This window comes from Podarcis tiliguerta (genome assembly GCF_965153285.1).
Source record: "Podarcis tiliguerta genome assembly, chromosome: 3".
Taxonomy (NCBI): Eukaryota; Metazoa; Chordata; class Lepidosauria; order Squamata; family Lacertidae; genus Podarcis; species Podarcis tiliguerta.
Window position 1 is genome coordinate 76,632,472 of NC_139536.1, and position 26,093 is coordinate 76,658,564.

The 26,093-nt window shown below is 46.0% G+C and overlaps 1 protein-coding gene and 1 long non-coding RNA gene across 7 annotated transcripts in view; one reads left to right on the plus strand and one right to left on the minus strand.

Annotated features, from left to right (window-relative positions):
- The window catches only part of LOC310674401, a 124,753-nt gene extending 98,832 nt beyond the window's left edge, over positions 1 to 25,921 (minus strand). The window contains exon 1 of the long non-coding RNA XR_014509559.1: positions 24,597 to 25,921. This is a non-coding gene — a long non-coding RNA (uncharacterized lncRNA). The remainder of the gene's footprint in view (positions 1 to 24,596) is intronic.
- MAP3K7 (mitogen-activated protein kinase kinase kinase 7) overlaps positions 23,196 to 26,093 on the plus strand; it is a 37,813-nt gene continuing 34,915 nt past the window's right edge. For 2 of the 6 annotated variants that reach the window (XR_014509546.1, XM_083433514.1), the window contains exon 1: positions 23,285 to 24,111. Coding sequence is in view for 3 of the 6 variants with exons in the window: in XM_083433514.1 (XP_083289640.1) it covers positions 24,022 to 24,111 (90 nt within the window). In the remaining 3 variants the exon portion in view is untranslated. Of the gene's footprint in view, positions 24,112 to 26,093 lie in introns of all 6 variants that reach the window. The other 4 variants (XR_014509547.1, XM_083433516.1, XM_083433515.1 and 1 more) reach the window with 3 other exon arrangements.

The window sequence follows — 26,093 nt, forward strand, 5'->3', positions numbered from 1 at the left end:
CCAAAAACAGGGTGGGCCAGATTTGGCCCCTGGGTTTCTGTTTCTCTTGGTCAGCATGAGATTGTGTTTGAGTGGGAATATACCAGAGGGCTATACTGGCCAAGAAGTGAAGATACTGCCATTAGTTACATTGCTGCCTTATAAAATCCAATGATTTGTCCCTGATCCACACAGAAAGTTAGTAGGGTCCTGTTGCACAGAAGACAACAGTAGCTTCCACAGCTAGGAGCAAAAGACACAGAGTTCCTCCACATAATAACACAGCCAGAATAACTGCAGCAGTCGGAGTCATGTCATACCCCTTCACTGGCCTACCTAGGAGAGAATGGCATGCACACAGGTGGACTGTCCAGCTATACACAAGAGCAAGTGGAATTATTTTCCATTTTTCCAAGTATTTACATTGCTGCCCTGAATGCCACAGATACCACAACTCACATAACTTCTCTATCCAAAGACACCAGTGCCAAGGTCCCCACGAGCCCACAGATATGACCAAACCAACTTCAGTGTAACTTGCTTGTCTTCATAAACCTCTTAGGTGGTAAGCAGAACTTACTATGTATCTGGTGCAAAAATGATTGCCAGAATTTGTGGTCAAATACATTGCCCAGCTGAGCTCTGTGGAAAAGTTGCAAAGCTTGCAGAATCTTGCACACTGCCAGTTGCTTATTTGGACTCCAAGCTCCCCTGTTCCCCACTCCAGTATATAAAACTAGAGTTTATACATAGTAGGGATACAAAAGAGCTCACATCATTTGTTCAGCCTATGTACTTCAAGAGTTTCCTGTGTTACTCAGGTTTTGATTTCAATTAAGCCAAGGAATCAACTGCTCATTTGTATCCAAGAGAAAAGGAGATAGGTTTATGCTGAACACCGTAAATTGTCTTGCCAACATATAGATTAGCCACTGCCATCACTTCATCAATGTTTTGCACTAATGAAAATATAAGAATATCACCTTGCTGCAAATAATAAGCTGACTATTAGGATCATGAACTATTGATTAATGAAAACCTAAGTTGATTCTGAGATCAAATGGTCCTCAGTTCTTTTATAGTTCAGAATTTGTGCAGGGTTTTGAAAAGAGGAAGACCACCACCCTTGACAGGGAGCCTGATAAGAGATAAAATGAAAATACAGATTGAAGACCAAGACAGGATATACTACATAGTGAAGAAGAAGAGTTTCCCATGTTTCTGCAGTTTGTTTCTCCCCAAAGCACATGGTGTAAGGCAGTGTGAGACAGAACCTTGCAACCTCCGTGTAGCGAAGCATTTTAGCCACTTAGTCTCTCTACAATCTCCAGATTAAGACCTCCCAGGATTTAAAAAAGGGAGAAGTTACATTTCAAGTTTCAATATGAAATTGGGGGCGGGGGGGGGGTAGATATGACGTGGAAGCCGCATGGTCAATGTGTGAAACATAATTCATTTTTCAAGCTGTCATATTTCATATTATCCTTGCATGATTACACTTAAGCTCCCTAGCTAATTCACTCTGGAGGGAAATGCTCTGCAAGTGAAACACAAGGCATATTGGTTTGATGGCAGTTAGCTAAGATGTATGCTCCTGTAGTGGAGTTCACAGCCAGAAAACAAGGGCCTGTCCACACACTAGTTTTGCTAGCACAGGCAGTCTTGACTCGCCAGGTATTTGCATGTTCACATGGACAAAATGGATGTGTGACGAGGGTAGTCACAAATATAGTCAGAGACAAGTCCCATGATCACAGGGCTCCTGTGATGTGGAAAATTGTTAGACTATATCCACAATTTCCTGTTTGGCACAATCTATCCCCTGCTGCCTACATACAGAACTTTATCCTTATGCAGCTCCGCATGCACAGAAGATATCAGCATTGGCGTTATACTGAGTTCTCCCCCCTACTGACCTTCTGCCCTTGCACAGTGCCAGAAGCAGTCTAATGTGCCCAGCCATCAGCAGTAACATGAGCGCCTCTAGCATGTCACATGCAGTCATCAAGCACAGTCTCTTCTCAGGCCTACAGTGTACTTGAGTTGGGAAAGAGTGACTACTGAATAACATGTGTACTTTATTGGAGGGTCTCAAGTTACTGGCAATATCTGGGTATGTTGTAGTGTACCTGATACATCCAGCTGATGGAATAGATCAGTATGGAGATCACTGGTAGGGAGGGGTGGCAAGGTGGACCTGGCCCAATGGCAGCACCGATGGCATGTACTGGGATGGAGAGGGAACAGGGCACCTACAAGTTCAGGGCACTTTGGGCATAGCAGTGGAGCCAATATGGCATTGCAACAGTGGAACCAAAGTGCTCCAACCTCACTGTCACCCTGCCCCACCGCTCACCATCCTCATACACAACAGTCCTGCTGCTGGGATAGCAGATCCATGGAGCCACCCCTTCCCTGCTGCACAAATTGAAGTATTTTCCATGCAGCCATTTTATGCCTGCAGAACTGTGCACACAGAGAATCTATCATGTGCAGAAAGGTATGGCTCTTGGCAGTTATGTTCATCTATGTGAATGCATAAAAAATGTGCACACTAATAAGGCAATGATGCTCTCTTGTCAATTGCTTGACAAGCTGAAGACACACACACACACACACACACGGCTGAGTTCATAACTAAGCATTTCTGTTCAGTTACTATGCAAAATGAAAGAACAGCAGATTTAGCAAAACCAGCTACTAAGCGACAATGTAACAGCAAATTCACTTAGATATATTCCAGTATATACTATTAACGTCACCAAGAGTGATAATGCTCTTGAGCTCAAAAGACAGAAATGAAAGCTGTTAAGAAGTCAGTGCCTCACCCGTAAAAGTTTAAGAACCCGAACACTTTAAAGCATCAAAAGCTTAACAAGTTGTATATTATACAGCATATGTATACTCTTGTATCAAAGAAACAGCTGGCCCAACAGCATAAACAAATGAAGTCATTCCTGAGGCCTGCCTAACTCAGAAACCACCCTGATCAAGTTTTCTTGGTTTATGATGCCAGGTGAGCTTTTCCAATGAAATTAAGTCTTGTTATTTGCACAGGAGCCATCTTTTGTCCTCCAAGAATAATGTAATGTTTTCAGAAATGTCTATTTATCAATGGCAGAGGTGTCTTTCACAGAAGTCATTCACATGTGCACAGTTAATTGCGAACTATAAATATGAGAAATGACTTTTACCATATAACAACAATGCTGTCTATTGTGACTGATACATGCTTAGGATCATGTTATATTTTGAAATAATGTTTGCACTATATTATAATTTTGGATGCTGCAAAACTCAGCTAAAGATATGCTTTGGTTCCATTACAAATCAACAGTCAAATCAACTCTTCTCTTCCCTTATAGAGATATAAGATAGTTTATTAGTGTCTTAGGAAATAAGCATATAATTCAGAGAATGGTGGCAGCATCACCCTGGGGTCAGTGTTAACTTTCATCACTGAAGAGACAGCTACCATGCAAAAGAATGAGTTGTGTTTAATATAGGAAAGTTGGAGTAAATGTGTAACTAAATGTGTGCGCCCTGAGTCAAACAAAGTAAGTTGACTGTCCTGAATCTCTGGCCTACCTGGCGGCAAGTCCTGCTGGTGCATATAGTACATCAAGTCCAAAGTTCAACAGTCAGGAAACAGCCCAGAGTCAAACCCAAAGCATAGTCCCATAGAGGTCCTGGAGTCTGGACCATTCAAGATGAGGTCCATCAAGAGGTGCAGTTGAGTAGACATAGCAACTCAGCTCTGCTTCCTTTTTATACCTTGCATGTGGATTGCAGCATCTGGGCTTGACGAAGCATGTGACCCTCACCTGTTCTGAGTCTAATCCATCTGAGGAATCACACACCTCCCCCTCCCCCCCAGCTAACAAACCACACCTGGGCTTTGGGTCCTTTCCTGCCTTAGCCTCCCTGGAGTGTACCTCCCACTGCTCCCTATGCCTCAGAGCCTGCCTTGTTTGTAGAGACAGGGGCTTCTCTGGCTCTGATGAGGGGTCCTGCTCTTCTGGTCCCAGAACACTGACCCCCCCCCCCACCCTCTCACTGTCCTCTGTCATCCCATGTATACTTGCTCCGGTTGGTCACAGCTGCATCCCTCGCCAGGATCCTCTTCCTCCTCACCATTGTTCTTCCAGTTCATGCTATTGAGTTGCATTGAGTTAATATTTATATCCTGCTTTTCTACCAACAATTGTTGAGCTCAAAGTGACTCACAATAATCACAGTAGCATTAAAACAAAAACATTGTCATCGCTATAATATCAAACACAATCTCATATAAAGCCACAGATGTGCCATGTGCCTGGTCACCCTGCCAGAAACAAAAACAGCTTGAGATCAGGTTACCTAAGGGACTACTTTCATTCTGATAATTCTGCCCAAGAACTGAGACTTTCCACAGATCTCATTTCAGCTAGTCATAGGGTGGCAATGCACAAGGGAGTGTTTCCTGTGGTAGCCCTCCACTGGAGATCGTTATGACTCCTTCACATCTTATGTTAAGGAGGGCAGTTAAAACTTTTTATCTTTAATAAGTTTTTTTACTGTACACTGCTCCAATCTCCTTAGGGAGGAAGAGTGGGAGGTAATTAAATTTAAAATAAATAATCAAATGATAATTAAAAATAAATTTTAAATAAATAACTTGTGATTGCTTGATCATCACTCTCTCTTACACACAGACACATACACACCAGAATTACCATGAACACCAGCCCAAAGCTGACATAGTTAAGGCTACGTTGTTGCAGTATTTTCCCCCCATACTTTTTCTAAAACCGTCAGACAGAAAGCAATCATAAACAAAATAAGAGCAATGCTGGCCTGAAAGTTTGTATTAAATATCAAATTGCAAACACAAAAGCTTTGCAATTCTCCTGTCATTTCTTTATAAGAAATTTACCGCTGTGCTGCCAGGGTAAAGTCACTGGATTTGCAAGAACACCGTGTGCCTTTCCTTTTAAATTCTGAATTATCTCCAAAAAGATATGAAGGAGGACATGCTTTGAAGAGCAAAAATTGCTGAGTTACAGACTGCCAACCTTGTCACCCAAGGCCCCCCATCTCAGACCAAAGTTAGACTGCTGGAAGCATCATTAAGCTTTAACTGTCAAACAATTAATTCATATGCAGACTTAAAAGGTAAAGGGACCCCTGACCGTTAGGTCCAGTCGCAGATGAATTTGGGGTTGTGGCGCTCATCTCGCTTTACTGGCTGAGGGAGCTAGTGTACAGCTTCTGGGTCATGTGGCCAGCATGACTAAGCAACTTCTGGCGAAACCAGAGCAGCTCACGGAAACACTGTTTACCTTCCTGCCAGAGTGGTACCTATTTATCTACTTGCATTTCGTGGTTTTGAACTGCTAGGCTAGCAGGAGCAGGGACTGAGCAACGGGTGCTCACCCCATTGTGGGGAGTTGAACCGCCGACCTTCTGATCGGAAAGCCCTAGGCTCTGTAGTTTAACCCACAGCACCACCCGACTTAGCCTCTTTCAAATACATATCCATCGAGGTAATTCTCAATGGAAGGCTGACACATTTGAGTCTATTCATGTGTTCATGTCAATGAGTGTGGGCTTTAAAGTGAGGAGGGGCTTGCAGTGTGCATACAAGACACATACCTCCTCTTGTGCCAGCTAATTTGAATGCGAAGATCTGAAGGGAGATTAAAAGCATGTTCAGCTGAATGTGCTTAGATGCCTTTTTGTTGTCAGAGCTCCTGATTGCAGGGAGGGTTCTACAAGACTTCAGTCAAATGTGTGTCAAATCTCTCCTCTTAGACCTTTGCTGTCAATGCACAAAGGCCAAGACTGTAGCCAATACCTGAGACAGAGGGGAAAGGAGTTGTTTGTGCGCACTCTGTCCCCCACTCCCCAATGCATGTAGTTTCATTAGTGGTTGAACAATGGAGCTTGCTTTCCCTCTTCTCTCCAGAGCTCCCCCACACCTCCTAAATGTGTTCTAGGGGTCCCCTCAACACTCTGGAGAAGATTGTGAGAGGTACAATGAGAGGACAGGGAGGGGAACATCTGTTGCACAAACAAATCCTTGCACTAGAGAACTACTTCATTGGATACTGCCACAAGTGTTGCTTTCAACTAAGAGCAGGAACACCATTCTCTATCACAGCCATTTTGGGAAACAACCAATATTTAAATCAGTCGTTCACCTTCAATTTAAAGTGCTGGTTGAGGGGTTGTTTTCCCCCCATTTTATTAAACTAATCACAGTACAAAGAAAGGCTTTTTTAAAAAAGTCATCACTACAGGTCACAAAAAAGGTTCTTTTAAAAAATCAGTGAATGTTTAAACTTCTTTTATTCCACAACAGTGATTATTTTATCTCATAATCTACTTCTCAACCACTTCTTCACAAACAAGATGGTACAATCAGATTTATAACAAGGCTTTTTAATGAATACAAGCCTCGGCAATAATGATACCAAATTAATTGGATATCACTGAAGATAAAAGGGCATTTCTGTGCTTTACCAGCTTTGATTCAAAACTATAGTAATGGAAAGATCTGTTATCTGTTTGTTCAATGTGGTTTAATATTTTGTATTTCAGACTTTAGCAGACCTGCAAACAAACCAACTGGTAGATATATTAGATAGATAGATAGATAGATAGATAGATAGATAGATAGATAGATAGATGATAGATAGATAGATAGATGATAGATAGATGATAGATAGATGATAGATAGATAGATGATAGATATAGAGAGTTTTCTTTGGGAAGGTGGCAAGTCTTCTGAGATTTATTTACTTATTTATTTATTTAAAAGGAAACAAGTTGCATTGTTAAGCAGTACTAGTAAGTGCAGCTTGAAGTCTGTAAGCATTAAACACAAGCAACTACTGTCCTTTTTTTTTTCCCCAGGCTGGTTCAAAGGGAACTGGAACTTTCATATCCCAGTTTTTATTCCATGTGTGTGTGAAAAACTTACCTAGCCCTGAGCTCTGTGACAGCTTTCACCAACCTGGTGCCCTCCAGGTGTTTTGTGCTATAACTCCCATCAGCACCAGCCAGCAAGGCCACAAAATCTTACAGCAATTTTGGCTGGGGCTGATGGAACCTGTAGTCCAAAGTTTCTGTAGGGCACCAGGCCTGCAAAGGCTGTGCTATGTTGTAGCATTTGTCTTTATTGTGAGGTGATCCTCTGTAGGCACTGTGAAGCCACACTGTAGATTGAGACAGACCCTGTCAGCGAGGAACTGTAATCTGTTGAGAAGCACACAGGCAAAGGCTTTCTGCACAGTAACAAGATTCCATGGTCGTTGTTACAATCATGGTAGTCACATTTGGTCTCCTAGAGAGCAGCAATGTTGTGGTTGTCTGTGCCTTGTGGCATGGATCCTTTTTCTCAACACTGCAAGAGGCCACAGAGGTGTGTCATGAAGGAGGAATTGTGACCGGCTTTCAGGACTTCTGTTGGGATTCCGTCTTCTCCCAGCAATAAAGGTAAAGGGACCCCTGACCATTAGGCCCAGTCGTGACCGACTCTGGGGTTGCGGCGCTCATCTCGCTTTATTGGCCGAGGGAGCCGGCGTACAGCTTCCGGGTCATGTGGCTAGCATGACTAAGCCGCTTCTGGCGAACCAGAGCAGCGCACAGAAACGCCGTTTACCTTCCCGCCGGAGCGGTACCTATTTATCTACTTGCACTTTGACGTGCTTTTGAACTGCTAGGTGGGCAGGAGCAGGGACCGAGCAACGGGAGCTCACCCCGTCGTGGGGATTCGAACCACCAACCTTCTGATCGGCAAGTCCTAGGCTTTGTGGTTTAACCCACAGCGCCACCCGCGTCCCTTTCTCCCAGCAATAACTAAATGGCCCTTAATGCTGGCCTCAAACCAGGCAGGGATCCATTGCTCTCTTTTGCCAAAGAAGGGCATAGCTGTGTTGTGTGTGAATAGGTATGTCAATTGAGAAAAAATAATGGTGATGATGATGGCAATGCTCTAAAATATTATTAATCTCTGCAGCCTTATGCACTATAGTAAGTGCTCGTCTAGTTTGTTAAGTGAGGGCTCATAAAAAGTTACTAGTAGTTTTCATAAAAGTTCCTAGTAGTTCTCATAAATAAGTCTGTGAAATGAGTCATTCTTGCCATTGTTTTGTAACTCAGTATCACTTTCTGTTCCAGAGAGAGACTCAGCAGCAATTTACAAGACAAAGCAAAATCTGAATGCTAAATCAAGCTAAATGATCTACCAAAGACCACACTAAAGAAAATAATGGGTTATATATGTTATAGTAAAATGCCCATAGAAAATTACCTCTGAGTATATGACAAAAGATATCAAGAGATTCAGCATTTAATGGAACCAAACTTAATTTTTCTGGGAATATGGGGCAATCATAAAAAGTCTATGTCACAACCTCAGTGCATTCTATACAATGTTAAATTTCAATTGTTGGGCAGTGCAGACCTATGACATAACTACAAAATTACAACAATAAGAGTTGTAATAGGAAATGGTGATTATTTATCAAATGAGGAATTGTCAACTACAATGGAAGCTAACAAGCCCCATGGTATCAGTATTTTCAGCTAAGGAGCTTTCCGATGATAATTTTAGAAAAACTTAGAGAAAGGAGAATTGGTACAATTGACATCATTTGAAGAAATAATTATGATAATGATAATATTTTTATACTTCGTGAAGGTAATAAAGGAAATGAACATTGACAATAAAAAGATTAAAATAAATGTCTCAGATGAAATGTGGAAATAAATATTTTCTTCCCAGTTCTCTCTATCCTTGTTTTAATCATGCCTCTGACATTGTTTTAAACTATCACCTTTCTCCCTCTCAGGGTCTCTCCCTTCTCCCATGCCATGGCCACTGCTGTTGTGCAGATTGCCTTCACTTTTGCTCCTACACCATCCATGAAAATCCACGACTGTGATGCAGTTGTCCAGAGAGGACTATGAAATGACATTCTTACATTTTTATTATAGAAAGAAATGCATTTTAGGAAATACTTACATTACTTTAAAGTTATAGTTTTAATGTAGGATTGATTTTCTATCCCACTCTTCCTCCCAAAGGAGCCGATGGCAGCATACAGAAGTTATAAATTTGGTGAATATTAGGTAATATGTAATATATCACATGTGCTCTTTGTTCACTTGTGTATTTAAAATTTTTAAAAAGAAAAAAACCAGGCAGGCTCACATTTGAAAGGTTTATTACCCATTAAAGCTTGGACACGGGTGGCGCTGTGGGTAAAACCTCAGTGCCTAGGACTTGCCGATCGTATGGTCGGCGGTTCGAATCCCCGCAGCGAGGTGAGCTCCCGTCGTTTGGTCCCAGCTCCTGCCCACCTAGCAGTTCAAAAGCACTCTTAAGTGCAAGTAGATAAATAGGGAACGCTTTATAGCGGGGAGGTAAAGGGCGCTTCCGTGTGCTGCGCTGGTGCTGGCTCGCCAGAGCAGCTTCATCACGCTAGCCACGTGACCCGGAATGTCTTCGGACGGCGCCCGCTCACGGCCTCTAGAGCGAGATGAGCACGCAACCCTAGAGTCGGACACGACTGGCCCGTACGGGCAGGGGTACCTTTACCTTTAAAGCTTGGAGACCCAGGACATAGTGATGTTAAAATCAGGGGCATCTTGCCCATAGAGGCAAGTGGCACGGGGCGCCAAGTTCGGGAGGGTGCCAGGGAAGAGAGGGAGGCTGGACACGGCACCTCCCGGCATGAGCTCGCTGCCCTCGCCCACCTCCGCCATGCCGCACCAAAGCAGCGCCACGCTCAGAGCCTCTGCCTGCCATGACCACCTTGGCATGGGTGCCAGGGAAGAGGCAGAGGCTGGGCGCGGCACCTCCCAGAATCAACTCACCGCCCTCACCCGCCTCACTGAAGCAGCACCGCACCCGGAGCCTCCGCCTCTTCCCCGCCAGAGGAGCCACCCTCCAGCCGCTGCCCGCCTCCTCCAGTCCTGCAAAGTTGCCAGCAGTGCCGTAAAAAGGTTGGCAACTCTGGGAAATTATCAGCTGCTTTATTTCTATGCAAGGATGTTTTCGCTTTGAACTTTATTGTATTATTTAAACTGGATGTTGCAAGCTGCCCTGAAAAAAAATATTTTCAGGATATAAAATAAAGACAATATGTATACCAACAAATAACGTTGAAATAGTAGGCATAGCACTCTTGGAAAGTAACCTGCACAAGTTTCACTATATCGTATGGGAGCCATAGCAAATGTGCAAGTGATTGTGCCATTTTCTTTTTAATAAAGGAAAAAGGGTTACTCAATGATAAATGAGTGCTGAATTGAGATAGCAAGGATTGCTACCAAGACAGTGGATGTATAGTGTTAAAGGTACAAAAGTTAAGGTTCCCAGAGCAACACTAATTTTGCCGTATGGAACAGCATGTCTAACAGATGTTTCACTTTGGATTACTCTCTCTGGTTGTGATAATAAACACGTTTATTAGCAGATCCCAGTAGTCTCAGTGGAATGTATTCATGAGTATATGTGTTTAGGACAGCAGCTTCGGTTAGAACATACTCATGCTGGTTCAGAGAGGAGAGAGAGAGGGGTAGAGAGGATTTGCATGATACAATGTAGAAATATCAGACAAGAGTTTTTAGTTATCAAAGTACCGAAATACCGGCTCATCCCCTCTGCAAGGAAAACCAAGGGGAACCAGTGGCTCTCCAGATTTTGTTGGATTTTAGCATGGGCAATGTCCAGGGATGGTGGGAATTGCAGTCTAACAACATCTGGAGGGCTACAGGGATTGGGACATCAGAGGCAGATTTAGGGGAGCACAACTGGTTCGACCACACTGAGTGCTGCAGGAGGTGCCACAACAATGACAAACAACAGAAGGCAAGAGGTGGGGGGATGTTGAATTTTGGCAGCACACAGGGTGCTGCTGAAATTTTAAAGCCCCAAGTACACCAATGGGACACAAACAGATACTGTGCTAAAACTGTTTTTGCTAGTTTTGTATTTGAGACAGTTCTACTGATCCAGATAGATGGACAGATATATCAACTTCCACACTCTTAGGGTTCTTCCAGACTCTCACTATTTTTGGATGGGCTTCAATCATATACTGGCACTAGGATAATTGACTGGGAAATATTGTGCCACACATTCTATTTCCCCCAAAGGCTAGAATTTTTGTGATGGGAAAAGTGGTGAGCTGAAGTGTGGAATAACACTTGCTTTGATAAAAAATAAACAAGCAAATCAGGATGAATGCTCAATAAGCAGGTCATCTAGAAGTAGCCCTTGACAGTGGGAAGGCTAGTCTAGAATCCTTATTCTCTATGAAAGACTATTTTTTCTTCTATCTACAGGGAGTTTTAATAGTGGGGGGGACACACATTCTGCTGTTCAAAAAACAGTTTCAACATGTGATCTGTTGGTTTTGGAGGGGGGTGAAGAATCAAGTGCGAAGGGGAGAGACAAATCTCAAGGCCTTTGATTACCCAAGAGGCTATGTTGGGCTATGTTGAAAAGTAGGAGGAGGAGTCCATGTGAACTGGAGGAGAAGCTGTCCAAAGCAGTTTTATCAAATAGTCATAAATTTCCCTTAAAACACATGGAAACCAGTTCTATTTGTGTAAATGTCCTTTTGTTGTTGTTGTTCCAGGACTTACAGTCATTTATTATCTGCTCTACTGTGTGTGAGGAGTCCATGTCCCCATTTGGCTGCCCAGGAGGACTCTCCTGAGTGAGTGCTTGTGGGCCCTGCTTTTGCCACCTACCATCTGGCCTGGGGCGGGGCCTGAAGCCTCATAAGGACTGCTTGCTGCCTGCTGCCCAGGAGGACTCTCCTGAGTGAGTGCTTGTGGGCCCTGCTCTTGCCACCTACCATCTGGCCTGGGGCGGGGCCTGAAGCCTCACAAGGACTGCTTGCTGCTTGCGGCCTGCTGCCCAGGAGGACTCTCCTGAGTGAGTGCTTGTGGGCCCTGCTTTTGCCACCTACCATCTGGCCTGGGGCGGGGCCTGAAGCCTCATAAGGACTGCTTGCTGCCTGCTGCCCAGGAGGACTCTCCTGAGTGAGTGCTTGTGGGCCCTGCTTTTGCCACCTACCATCTGGCCTGGGGCGGGGCCTGAAGCCTCACAAGGACTGCTTGCTGCTTGCGGCCTGCTGCCCAGGAGGACTCTCCTGAGTGAGTGCTTGTGGGCCCTGCTTTTGCCACCTACCATCTGGCCTGGGGCGGGGCCTGAAGCCTCATAAGGACTGCTTGCTGCTTGCTGCCTGCTGCCCAGGAGGACTCTCCTGAGTGAGTGCTTGTGGGCCCTGCTCTTGCCACCTACCATCTGGCCTGGGGCGGGGCCTGAAGCCTCATAAGGACTGCTTGCTGCTTGCGGCCTGCTGCCCAGGAGGACTCTCCTGAGTGAGTGCTTGTGGGCCCTGCTTTTGCCACCTACCATCTGGCCTGGGGCGGGGCCTGAAGCCTCATAAGGACTGCTTGCTGCTTGCTGCCTGCTGCCCAGGAGGACTCTCCTGAGTGAGTGCTTGTGGGCCCTGCTCTTGCCACCTACCATCTGGCCTGGGGCGGGGCCTGAAGCCTCACAAGGACTGCTTGCTGCTTGCGGCCTGCTGCCCAGGAGGACTCTCCTGAGTGAGTGCTTGTGGGCCCTGCTTTTGCCACCTACCATCTGGCCTGGGGCGGGGCCTGAAGCCTCATAAGGACTGCTTGCTGCTTGCTGCCTGCTGCCCAGGAGGACTCTCCTGAGTGAGTGCTTGTGGGCCCTGCTCTTGCCACCTACCATCTGGCCTGGGGCGGGGCCTGAAGCCTCACAAGGACTGCTTGCTGCTTGCGGCCTGCTGCCCAGGAGGACTTCCCTGAGTGAGTACCTGAGGGCCCTGCTCCTTTCTGCCACTTACCACCTGGCCTAGGGCGGGGCCTGACGGGCCTCACAAGGACTGTTCCTGCCACCTACTATCTGGCCCAGGGTGGGGCCTCACAAGGACAGTTGTTGCCTCTAATGCTGCTACTGCCCAGGAGGACCCGGAGGGGTCCAGAGTTCTTTTTAACATGTTTTTAAATCTCCCTTTCCCTTTAGATTTTTTATATATGGGGGTTGGATGGATGTTTGGGTGGGCTTGGGAATTTGTTAGTTTTTGACGAATCTGTAATTTTGGCAGTTTTTATTTGTATTGTTTTATTGTTTCTGGGCTGTTTCTGTTTTTTGTACTTATTGTTTTAAGGTTTTATTGTGTTAGGCTGCGGAAGAATAACATTAATTGCCATCAATGGAGGCCACTATGAGGCTTGGGATTCCTACCGTGGAGGGGCGAGGGAGGTATGGCGGTGGGGGCAGATATTATAGGCGAAGGGGATCGAGATATGGATATGCTCGTACCCCTTCCAATCTGCGCCCCATCCCGAGGGACGAGGGTAGGGTGAGCAAGGATAACTCACCTCCGTCACTGGTGTTGTGCAATGCCAGGTCTATAGGCAACAAAACCGCCACCCTGCGAGATTTCTTCATCTCGCAGGGGGTCGACCTGGCTTGTGTGACAGAGACCTGGGTGCGCGAAGGGGCAACAGTTACCTTGCGAGAGATGGCGCCCCCGGGTTTCTCTGTCCTCCACCAGTCGCGGACTGTGGGCCGGGGGGGAGGGGTGGCATTATTAATCCGGGAAGATTGTCCTTTCAGGGCTCTACCATCGCCATCGATCCCTGGCATTGAATGTGTTGGCCTAGTGTGGGGCTCCGAGGAGAGCTTGGCTGTCTGGCTGGTGTACCGGCCACCTAGCGCACCAGCAGCCACCCTGTCAGGCCTATTGGAGGCGGTGGCCGGCTGGGCCTTGGAGTTCCCTAACCTATTGGTATTGGGGGACTTCAACACCCATGCTGATGCCACTCCCTCCTCACAGGCTCTGGACCTGGTGTCTTCCATGGCGACACTAGGGCTCTCCCAGTTTGTTTCGGGCCCCACACATCAAGCAGGTCACACGCTGGATTTGATCTTTGGCGTAGGTATAGATGTGATCATGTCTCCTTCGATGAAGGTACCATGGTCTGATCACTACGCTCTGAAAGCCAGGATTGACTTTCCACCCCCACCCTGCTTAGGTGGCGAGCCAATTTGGGCTCGCCCGCAGAGGCTGATGGACCCTGATAGATTCCGCCAAGCCTTGCGGGACCTTGCTCCCCCTGGCGACTCATTGACTGAGCTTGTTGAGGGCTGGAATATCCAGCTCCTGGCAGCCATTGATGAGATCGCACCTAAGCGCCCTCTGCGACCCCGCAGAAACCGGGCTCCCTGGTTTACCGAGGAGCTCCGGAAAATGAAGCGGGACCTCAGACGGCTAGAGCGAGTATGGCGGGGTGCCCGTGACGGAGCCTCAAGAACATCTTATAGGGCTTTTATGAAAACCTACGAGATGGCGGTGAAGGCTGCTAAGAAGTCTTACTTCTCGGCCTCCATTGCATCCGCTAGCTCTCGCCCGGCGCAATTATTTAGGATAATCAGGTCTTTAACGTCCCTTGAGGGACAGCTAAATTTAAATAACAATTTGACACATAGCTGTGAGGCATTTGCGAGCTTTTTTGCGGAGAAGGTCTTGTTGCTCCGCCATGACCTCCCTGCCAATTTGGATACAATAAAGGAACTGGAGGCCCCTCGACTGTCCTCGGGTCCAGTATTGGACCACTTCAACCGGATATCCCCAGCCGATGTGGACAGACTCCTCCGAGCTGGAAAGCCCACCACCTGTCCTCTCGACCCGTGCCCGTCTTGGCTGATTAGAGCGTGTCCAGACGAGGTGCGGGCCCTCCTGGGGGATATCATCAATTTGTCCCTTGGCACGGGGACATTCCCAGGAGAATTGAAGGAGGCAGTGGTGCGCCCGCTCTTAAAGAAAACATCATTAGATCCTTTAGATCTATCCAATTACCGCCCAGTTTCGAATCTTCCGTTCCTGGGTAAGGTGATTGAGAGAGCGGTTGCTGAACAGCTTGGTGGGTTTCTGGATGAAACATCGGCTCTTGACCCATTCCAGTCCGGCTTCCGCGCTGGTCATGGGACCGAGACGGCTCTGGTTGCCCTAACAGATGATCTTCGTAGACAGCTGGATCGAGGTGGGTCGGGGCTGCTGATTCTTCTAGATCTGTCAGCAGCTTTTGACATGGTCGATCACGAACTTCTGGACCACCGCCTTGCCGACGTGGGGATTCAGGGCACAGCCCTTCAATGGCTGCGCTCGTTTCTCTCTGGTCGGGGACAGAGGGTGGCGCTTAGGGGGGAATTGTCATCGCGCCACTCCTTGGTGTGTGGAGTACCTCAGGGTGCGATACTCTCCCCGATGCTTTTCAACATCTTTATGCGCCCCCTCGCCCAGCTTGTCCGGAGTTTTGGGCTGGGTTGCCATCAGTATGCTGATGACACCCAACTCTATCTGTTGATGGATGGCCATCCTGACTCGGCCCCAGACACACTGACCAGATGTCTGGAAGCTGTGGCTGGATGGCTACGTGGGAGCCGGTTGAAGTTAAATCCTTCGAAGACAGAGGTCCTGTGGCTGGGACGGGACGATATGGGATTGGGGGGGCAACTCCCATCTCTTGCGGGGGTGCAATTAGTGCCAGCACCGTCCGTTAAGAGTTTGGGTGTAATCTTCGATACCTCCCTTTCAATGGAGGCGCAGATTGCAGCTACAACAAAGGCGGCATTTTTCCATCTCCGCCAAGCTAAGCAGTTGGCTCCTTACCTCTCTCGCCCTGACCTAGCCACTGTGATCCACGCGACGGTCACCTCCAGACTGGATTATTGTAACTCGCTCTACGTGGGGCTGCCCTTGAGACTGACCCAGAAACTTCAGCGGGTGCAGAATGCTGCAGCGAGACTCCTTACGGGGTCTTCGCTGTGAGATCACATTCACCCGGTGCTATACCAGCTGCACTGGCTCCCGGTGGAGTACAGGATCAGGTTTAAGGTGCTGGTTTTAACCTTTAAAGCCCTATACGGCCTAGGACCCTCGTACCTACGGGACCGCCTCTCCTGGTATGCCCCACAGAGAAACTTACGGTCTTCAAATAAAAACATCTTGAAGGTCCCAGGCCACAGAGAAGTTAGGCTGGCCTCAACTAGAGCCAGGGCTTTTTCGGCCGTGGCTCCGATCTGGTGGAACACTCTGTCACAAGAGACCAGGGCCCTGCGGGACTTAACATCTTTCCGCAGGGCCTGCAAGACAGAACTGTTCCACCAGGCCTTTGGCCAGGGCACAGCCTGACTCCCTCCATTGGCAATCTTCGCAGAGCTCTGGCCCAATGGTTGCCAGTGGCTTGAATTAATTAATTTTATAATGAATGATTTTAAAGTGTTGTTTGTGCTGTTTTACTGTTGTTAGCCGCCCTGAGCCCGGCTTCGGCTGGGGAGGGCGGGATATAAATAAAATTTATTATTATTATTATTATTATTTTGTCTCTGTCCCCATTTTGTCACAGCCCTGACAAGTAATCTGTGGGAGGATCTGTGACATATATCAAACTCTGACAATGACATTGTCCTTGCTAGCCGAGCATGCATTTAACAAATTATTATTAGTGTAATTGTTTATTCATAACTGAGTGCTTCACATAGATAGGCAAGATCCACAGTCTCCAAAGATTTTGTATCTAAATAACTCAAGAGATAAATAAATATAAGATGAGACACAAAGGGCTGCTGCTGCAGCAGAGGGAAATTGAAAGGATTATGACCGGTGAAATGCAAAGGGAAAGAATTTGTTTAGAGAGACAGGTTTAATTAAGGACAATGAAGAAGGTGACTTGTAGGCAATATCCTGATTCAGGTGGCACAAAAACAGAACGGTTAAGAATTAGTCACTACTTGGAGCATAATCTGATGGAAGTCCAAGGTCCAAGCATGAATCTTGTTCCATTGAAGAGCTAGGCAGTCAGAAGCTACCCAGTTTTGAGAGCTAGTGCATCGATGTTGCTCCATCACTCTGCGTCAAGGCTTTTAAGCCTGAGGAGCCTTCATAGCACAGCTGCTGGCCATCAGTGTGAACTGTGGAATTTGTGTACTCATGAGGATTGGCTTCTTCACAAATACCCTTTTACTCATGCAGTCACTTTTCTGCTTCTGGTGGCTGCTCAGTCTCCACCTCTAGGTCAGAGCAGGGCCTATCGGCATCTTGAGGGGAAGCATTGGTTGCCATCTCCCCTGGGGGTTCCCAGATCCACTTGATATGCCTCAGCATAGTCCCTCAACATGGGCTGTTCCTTTGTGACATTTGACTTGGAGTGCTCCACGTCATCTGAGTAAGAGGATTCCTTGAGCAGGAACAAACCTGAAAAGAGGACTACTCCCAGCAGGAACATGCTAAGCATAAGGAATAGTGAAAAAGAAGCTTCAGAACAAAACACAGAAAATAGGAATAGTAGAAGCAGAAACAGGAATATACTTGAAAGACCCTTAAAAGAAGGGTAATAAAAGTGATAGTCAATGCAAGGTGATGGGGAAAGGAGGAGACAGAAAGTTAAGCCTGTGGTCTAAAATGAGGCTGCAAATGTTAGTCTGCTTAATTGGCCACTTCATCAATAGTTCACTAATTGGTGCAGGCCAATTTTAATAGATGAAGGTACATATTCATTGATTGGATGAATAAAACAGCCCCGGCAACCCAGAAAAACAGCAGACCTAAAAGTTTTAGAGGCCACTGAAAAGTTAAAAATTAATTTCTTAAGAGCTTTAAGGAAAATGCATTTTTAAAACATCTGCATCCACATAGTGTATATTGAACTAATTATGATAAAACAAACATTGGAAAGGCAAGAAAATGTTACACTTCTCCAAGAGGCATATAGGTGACATTTCTTGTAGTTTGAATTTTACGTTTTCTCATACACATCAATATTTTCATTTATGTTCCTAGAGAGGAACAGAAATATTAGCTTGCATATTGTTACAGTTACTCTAAATTCATCTAAAACAACTTCCTTATCCTGAAATGACCTACACTAGGGTTGCCATAGCTCAGGAACACAAGCAGCTATTATTCCATTTCTGCAAATACCCAGGCATCCCTTAAAGTAAAAGCGAAAGTCACCTTTTGCTACTCATAAGTAGGGATGGGGGAGAAATTCAAGACCATTCACATTTACAGGCGAACTTGACTAATTTGCACTTTCTGAAACACAGCCATCCTTTCAAAGTCACACTTCTCCATATTTTGCAGCACAGTTCTCCAGACAAGTAATGTCTACAAAAACGCATAGTTCATTAAAACGTGTTTATTGGTAAAAAGAAATTCCATGAAGAAGGAAAAGGCGATGAAGGTGAAGAACTTCCTTGCATTGGCTCTGAGGGTAGTGTAAAGATGCACCACTGACAGAAGCATAGTCATGGTTTCAGTGAGTACAGGATAAGATGTAGGTGTCCTTCTTTCCTATGACACACCCATCCCATCCAGGAATCCACTCTATTTTAGCCATTTTGTTGGTGCATATTCACCAGCACAGCAACTGTACTAGCAGAGTTTTCTACAGGCATCTTCAAACCGTTCTGCTGAGATATGTGTCATAGTGGCAGTGTATCTTGTGTTCTGCCAGCACAGTGTGGCTTCCACCATTTCACATATCCAGAGGTAGTGAACATGGTGCCTTCCAGATGTTGCTAGGAAAGAACTCCCATTGTCTATGGTCATTGACCATGCTTTCTGGGGCTGATGGGAGTTGGCTTCCAACAACACCCAGATGGCACCATGTTGCCTAGCCCTCCAGCCAGCTTAATCTGAGTAAAAAATTGCACCCTAAATGGATCTATTTACAGGCAACTCCTCATTTGCACAGGGGTTGCATTCCGGGTCATTGTCCATGTCATAAACCCGCTCCACCCCCGCCACATACCCATTTCACCCCTTCTGGAGCTGAAAACACATGCATTGGTGGTCGCATGTCAATTGGATGCATGCTAAATGGTTGCCACCTGTATTTAGGTACTCGTGTTCATCATATTTGCTACAGTTGTATAAGAAAGGAAATTATCACAACAAATGCTCTTAACATAATTGGGGGGGGGGGGGGGCCTTTCCAACTAAATCTTGAATATACTTCAAAACCAGTCTTTAGACCCAGATAAATCTACCTCACAAATTCATATGCCACTGAAATAGCCAATAATAACTGTGATCTTGGGTGGAGCCATATACTGCACCAATTATGATTCAGGATGTTATCAGAACAGGCATAGAGAGTTCAGCTGGACCATTTGCCACCTAGCAGTTTTAGCATTTCAGCCCAGGTTTCCAACAAAAGTTTCTCTCATTTAAATAATAATAATATTCTAATCATCTGGCTGAATATACCTCTCAAGTTTTTAAAACGAAAAGATATATTGTTGCAAATGAGTTATCTTGTAATAAAATGTATAAATACTGTTTACAATGTAAAAACAAAAGTACTGACAAGACACAATACTTTTTTGAAAAAACTTGCCAACTTGGTGATTAATTTTTTAAACTCTTTTATTTTGAAGATTTCTGGAAGTTGGTTTCAGAAATGAATTAATTTAGTAATGTAAAGGGGAAGATTTCATAGAACAGTAGTGCCACAGTACCACCTTGTGGGAAGAAATATATTCGATACTGAATAGGAAGTAAGTTTTAGAAAAGGCAAAGTAGCAGGTATTTCATTTTCTGTGTGCTTTACTTTAATTATATGCTGGTTTTACAGTGTTGAGGTAGCTGAAAAGTGTTCAATCAATTAAAATTTAAAAGAGAAAGAAAATAAATATTATGAATGCATCTTCAGGTAAACATACGGTGCTATAATATTGCTGTCAATATTATTACCAATATCTGTTTGGGGGATCAATAGCTTTATCCATTTTTTGTTAAACCTGGACAAGTTTGTTACTTACAGACCTGTATGATTTGCTACATGAGTTCAGAAAATCAGAACATGTTTTTGTAATACCTAAGGCTGCAAGCCCAACTCCACTTAAGTCTCAATTCAGTAGAGAAGGTATGGTTAAGACTGCATAGCATTCAATCAAGAAGAATACTTCTGAGGAGACATGGTTTGTGATTGCTCTATAATGTAGATTGCAATCCTATACTGAAGATCCACCAACAGAAGGAAACAACTATGCTGACAGAACTCCAGATATGCAAACAACCAAGACACAAATAATCCTTAACAACAAACTATGTAACCAAAATATATGGTGTGTGTGCAAAAATAAAAATAAAAAATCTGAATTCTACTAAAGTACAATAACATAGTTGAAATATGTACAAACATTCCAGTAGCAAACTGGCAACCAGTGCAACTCTTTCAACAAGAGTAAAAGATTCCTGCATTGCAGGGGGTTGAACTAGCTGACCCAACTCCACAATGCTATGATTCTATGTTGCCAGTAGCCTGTTCCTGTGTACAGTCTGGCTTCTCAGTTCTGCACTGCTTGCAGCTTCTGACCAGATGCAAAGACACTCCATACAGAGTGTGTCACAGCTATAAAATCTTGAGGTTACCAGTGCATGGACCACTATCATCAGGTTATACCAGCTCAGGAACGGTCATAGCTGGAGTACCAGCTAAAACTGTTAAAAGCACTCCTAGCCATGGAGACCTCTTGAGATCCCAAATTCCACACGATTCAGAAGCATCACAGTTTCAAGTCAGTCTTCCCCTGGCAACCGATGGGATCAATCAAACCCAGTATCCCCGCAGGCCTATCCCTCCTCCACCATCTTGTCCTGTATCACTGAGACCTGGATGGGTGAGCAGGGAGGAGTTGCTCTCATCCAGCTGTGCCCATCTGGATACTTGGTGCAGCATCAGACCAGATTCGAGGGTTGGGGAGGGGAAGTTACTGTGGTCTACAGAAATTCTCTTCCCACCCCTCCAGGTTCTCTCTCTCCAGGTTCTTTACCCAGTTGCGGGGATCTAGTTTGTGTGTTCCTGGCATTGGGCAATTAGGACAGGTTAGGGATTTCACTGATTTACTGCCTGCCTCACTGCCCAGCAGTCTCCCTGCCTGAGCTGACAGAGCTGACCTCAAGAGGTGGTGTTTAGGCAGAGTTTCTGCCCCAGGTGAAGCCTCCAGAGGGGCACCATTGAGGCTCCCAGCCTCCCAGGGCTTCAGCTGGAGAAAAAGATGAAAAAGTGAAGGCAGCCACTAGCATCTTCCTTCTCCTAAGAAGCTGAAAAAGGCTCGTTTACAACATGATGCAGGGAGAAAGAGAGTTGGAAAATCTGGAGAGGTTGCATGGCTCTCCCCCATGAAGCAAAAGACTCCCTGTGGATTTGCTACTGCATTGAGATTGTAATGAAAGGGCACTTTCTACTTTAAACTCGTAAAAAGCATTTTTTCACCTTACATGGCGCCTAAAATTGCTATAAAATTATCATTTCCTAAAGTGAGTAATCAAACAAAAACAAAATTGAAAGGAATCTTGTTGAAGCTTAAAGGTAAAGGGACCCTTGATCGTTAGGTCCAGTCGTGGCCAACTCTGGGGTTGCGGCGCTCATCTCGCTTTATTGGCCGAGGGAGCCAGTGTACAGCTTCTGGGTCATGTGGCCAGCATGACTAAGCCGCTTCTGGCGAACCAGAGCAGCGCACGGAAACGCCGTTTACCTTCCCGCTGGAGCAGTACCTATTTATCTACTTGCACTTTGACGGGCTTTCGAACTGCTTGGTTGGCAGGAGCTTACTCAGGAGTAAATTTACACATCAAAAGTCATTGAAAAGGTTCTCTCAGAACCAAGAAGAGGGGTGGGTGACAAAAAGCCTCAAAGAGAAAAAGGAAAAAAGGAAACCAGAGGGCCTTGGGTGATCTTATAGAAATGCTGTCTTTTAATGATCCTGAGACCAAATAAATCCAATTCAAAACCTGACCTCAAATAAACAATTGATGCACATGGAAGTTCTACCCTTGACAAACAATTTGCTTTTACTGGAGGGGATTGCTCATTTTCCCTTTGGTCATGAAGTCATAATACTTCTTAGGATTTCTTTGTATTAAAATGACATATTGACCTCTTTTTATGCTCTTTACAGATAAATGTGTTGGGGGGTGGGTGTGTTTGTTTATTTGTTTGTATGCATGCATGTATGTATGTGTGGGTACGCAAACATGTGTTGGGTTGAAATAAACGACAGACGAGTGACAAGTGTCATAGGGGAGGCGTCTCCCGAGCATGTCTCGGGGAGTCCCTTTTATTGAATATTACAGCATTGCCACGTATGTGCTTGTTGCTGATTGGTTCACACAAAGACAAAGCAAGGGTTGCATATAGGCTGCATATAGGCATTAATCATCAATAGATTAAAGGGTTGGGAAAGGAACACAGAGTTAGACAGTTATGAAAACTTCCTTATTAAACTATCACTAAATGATTGATATACTCCTTATTAAACTAAGTGATTGATATAGTAAAACTTAAAAGGCATAACCATCGCATTCCATAGATGTGGTCAGCCACACATTAAGAACAGGAACAGGTGAACTTAATATGAACTGAACATTCTAAGCAAAAACTTCCCATCAAACATGTATGGGGGGGTGTGAGGTGCCAAACTGGATCTTTGACCCGATTGACAGAAAGCCTAATTTCGGTCCTGGTTTAGAACTCCCATATTATCAGGGCTTCATTGCTGCCATGACAACCATGGGGCTGCCCCAACATGTCATTGGCCCAATGCATGTGGCAGGCCACACTCTGGACCTTAACTGGGCAGGAAGAGGGTGATCATCAGTCGCTTTTCATGGTCAGATGCTCAGTGAGGTGTGCCCGTTTGTGCCCATTGACTTTTTCCAATATAAGTGCAGTACAACGCTCTTTGGCAATGCTCTTACCTAGCACGTTGGTGCATTGGTAGCGGAAAAGCATCCTGTCTAAAGTCTATGCCTGTCCTGCTGCTGCTCAGAGGTGTACAAGAGAGCAGTACAGTGATACCTTGGATTACATACGCTTCAGGTTACAGACTCCGCTAACCCAGAAATAGTACCTCAGGTTAAGAACTTTGCTTTAGGATGAGAACAGAAATCGTGTTCCGGCAGCGCAGCAGCAGCAGGAGGAGGCCCCACTCGCTAAAGTGGTGCTTCAGGTTAAGAACAGTTTCAGGTTAAGATGAATTAAGTTCTTAACCCGAGGTACCAATGCACTTCTCCTAAGGGAGACATGCGCTTCCATGTTTCGCTTTCGTATTCCCCGCTCTCTCTCGCACCAGGCCGCTGAAAGCCAAGGCAGGCCACTCCTTGTGAGCCTCACACCTCCTGGCCGGCTCCCGGAGGGAGAAAAGCCCTTGCCCGCGCGCGGCTACGGGGAAAGCGATGCGAAATGACGACCGCGGGTTCCTCCGGCGGCCTCTGGGAGGCGGCAAAGCAAGCAGGAAGGCGGAGCAGCTCCGGGAAGAGTGAGGCGGCGAACGAGCGAAAGGAAAGAGGAGGAGCAGCTAGTGGTGCCGCCGCCGCCGCTTCTCCTGCCAGGCCGTGGCCCTGGCCGGGCCTCCTCAGTAGCCGGAAAGGGAGAGGCGGCGCGCCGTGTGGGGAAAGTCCCTTCCGCGAAGCGGCTCCAATGTCGGGCGAAGCGGGTGCTGGGCTCTGAGCGGCGGCTGCGGCGGCTCCTCGTCCTCCTCATTCAACCTCCTCCTCCTCTGCGAGGGGGGGGGGGGGCGCAGCCGCCGACGCGACTCCCAGGCTCCGACCGAGGAGAGGCCGCGGCCTGCAAGAGCGGAGCAAAGAGGGAAGCCGGGGGTGGTGGTGGAGGCGGAGGTTGCGTGCGTGCGGGGGCGCAGGATGCCGAGCCGGGCCCCCTCGGCCTGGGCTTCCCGGTGGCCCCAATAAAGCCCCTGCGGAAGAGCCTCGTATGAGGCCTCTCCGCGGCCCAGGAGGCGCCTCCGTCGGGCCCTCCGTCCCCCGCTGAGTGCTGCGAGGTGGGCTGGGGGTCCCGGGGAAACGGCCCCGCGAGAGGAGCCCTTCTGCGCCCCGGGCCCCGCCTCGCCTGGGCGGCCTGCGCTCTCCTCCTTTCTCTCCAGACGCGCAGCCCCACACACCCCATATAAACTCACACTCACCCGCTGGAAGTGGAGGGATGTCTTCTGCCAACTCCGCGGACATGATTGAAACCCCCCCGGTGCTCAACTTCGAAGAAATTGACTACAAAGAGATCGAGGTGGAAGAGGTGAGTCCCCACAGGTGGAGAGGGCGCCGGGAGGGACATTTGGTAACTCAACTCGGCAGTAAGCCCCACATAACTCCAAAGACACTTTCCCCGCCCCCGCCCCCCCTTGGAGATATATAGATGCAATATAGATGCATATATAGGATGGCAAGCTCGATTGCACGAAGTCAACATTGCCCGCATTGCCCCCTTGCACACACTTGAGGCTGTAATCCTGTGCCTAAAAATTACTTGAGAGTAAGCCCAATGGAGTACAGTGCACACGTAGGATCGCAAATTTATATGAGGGGTCTGGGCTCAAGGCTTTCCTGAAATTGCACCTTCTCTCTTCTGCCCCCCCCCCCAAAAAAACACACTCTATTTGTTTACAGGCTAATTGTACACATGACCCATTGGTGAGATAAAGACAATATATGACAGTCAGGGTTGTGTGTAGTATTTAAAGGGCTGCCTTTAGACCAGTAGCTTGGGGTTCAAATCTCTACCTGACTGTGAAGCTCAGTGAATGATCTTGAGCTTATCCCCTTCTCTGAGCATAACTCACAGGTGTGTTGTGAGGTTGGAATGGAGAACGACCTTGAATTCCTTAGAAACTTTGAAAATATAATAATACTAATATGCCAATGGTACTTCATCAAGCATGAAAGCTGAGTTCTGGCTTGAGTAACTAGTTCTGAGGCAATCCTCTCAAGGTTTGAATCGCAATAAGATTTAAAGGCCGCCACCCCCAATACACACACTTGTTTAGGGAACCTCAACACACATAATTTTAAAATAAAAGATAAGACTGAGGGACTTTTAGTGAGTGGTTCCCTAGACTGGATGGATGGGAGGTTGCCTGCTCTTGATGGGGGTACATGCCCTCTGAAGGACCAGGTACGCAGCTTGTGGGTATTTCTGGATCATTTGCTGTTGCTTGAGGCTCAGATGGCCTCAGTGGTACAAGGTACCTTCCGCAAGCTTCAACTTGTGGCCCAGCTGCACCCCTATCTGGACAGGGATAGCCTAAATTCTGTAGTCTCTGCTCTGGTAACCTCTTGATTAGATTACTGCAATGTGTTATACGTGGAGCTCCCTCAGAAATTAACATATAAAACAGCAAGTATAAAATAATTATCACTAAACACAGCATTAAAGCAGTAAATCAACAGTATCACCAATGAAACCACGTAAAAGCAACTTAGAACAGATGGATCTTCAAAGCCTTTTTAGATCAACAAGACCCATCAGTGGTGGGATCACTTTAAAACTGTTAGCTACTGAATATAGGTTTGGTATCTTAAGTTGGAAGAGTCATCATAAAGTCAAAATCCTTTATGCAAGTTTACTTGCAAGCAGTCCCTGTTGATTTTTGTGGGACTAACCTTTTCCATCTGGGCTATCACATCTCCTGGATGAATTACAAACTTTCATATGCACTCAGCTTCATAAACACTAGGTAGCCAGAAGTGACATTTTTACTCAGATCAGGGAGATCTTGTATTCAAATAAAAAATTGGTGTGTCAATTGGGAAGTGTGTAAGGAAGTATAAGATCCCCAAGGTTCGTTTCTTAAAAATAAAAAAATCTGCACACTCCTGGAGACTCAGGATAATCAGTCAATGCCTGGATAGAAAGGTTTTTAGGATAGAAAGAAGTTAGGGCATATGCAGAGATGGAAATTATTTTGGACAGATCTGCACAGCAGTATCTCAAATCTGAACATGACCCACCATCCAGGTATAGTGGTTTGCAGGAGCTTGTTTAAACCTCTTGGTTTTGTTGCCTGCCTGAGACTGCAAAAACAGGAAGTTGCCAAGCATCTGGCAGACTGCGATTAATGTATTTTGGGTTTGAGGTATCTTGGCAAGCCATGAGTTGTGCAGGTCTTTTGCACAACATAAATGTTTTACCATGTCATTCTATAGTAGGAAGAAAGAAAATAATATGAGCTATGCAGATGGTTTGTTTGAAATATGTAACTGAAAGTTTCCAATTGCCTT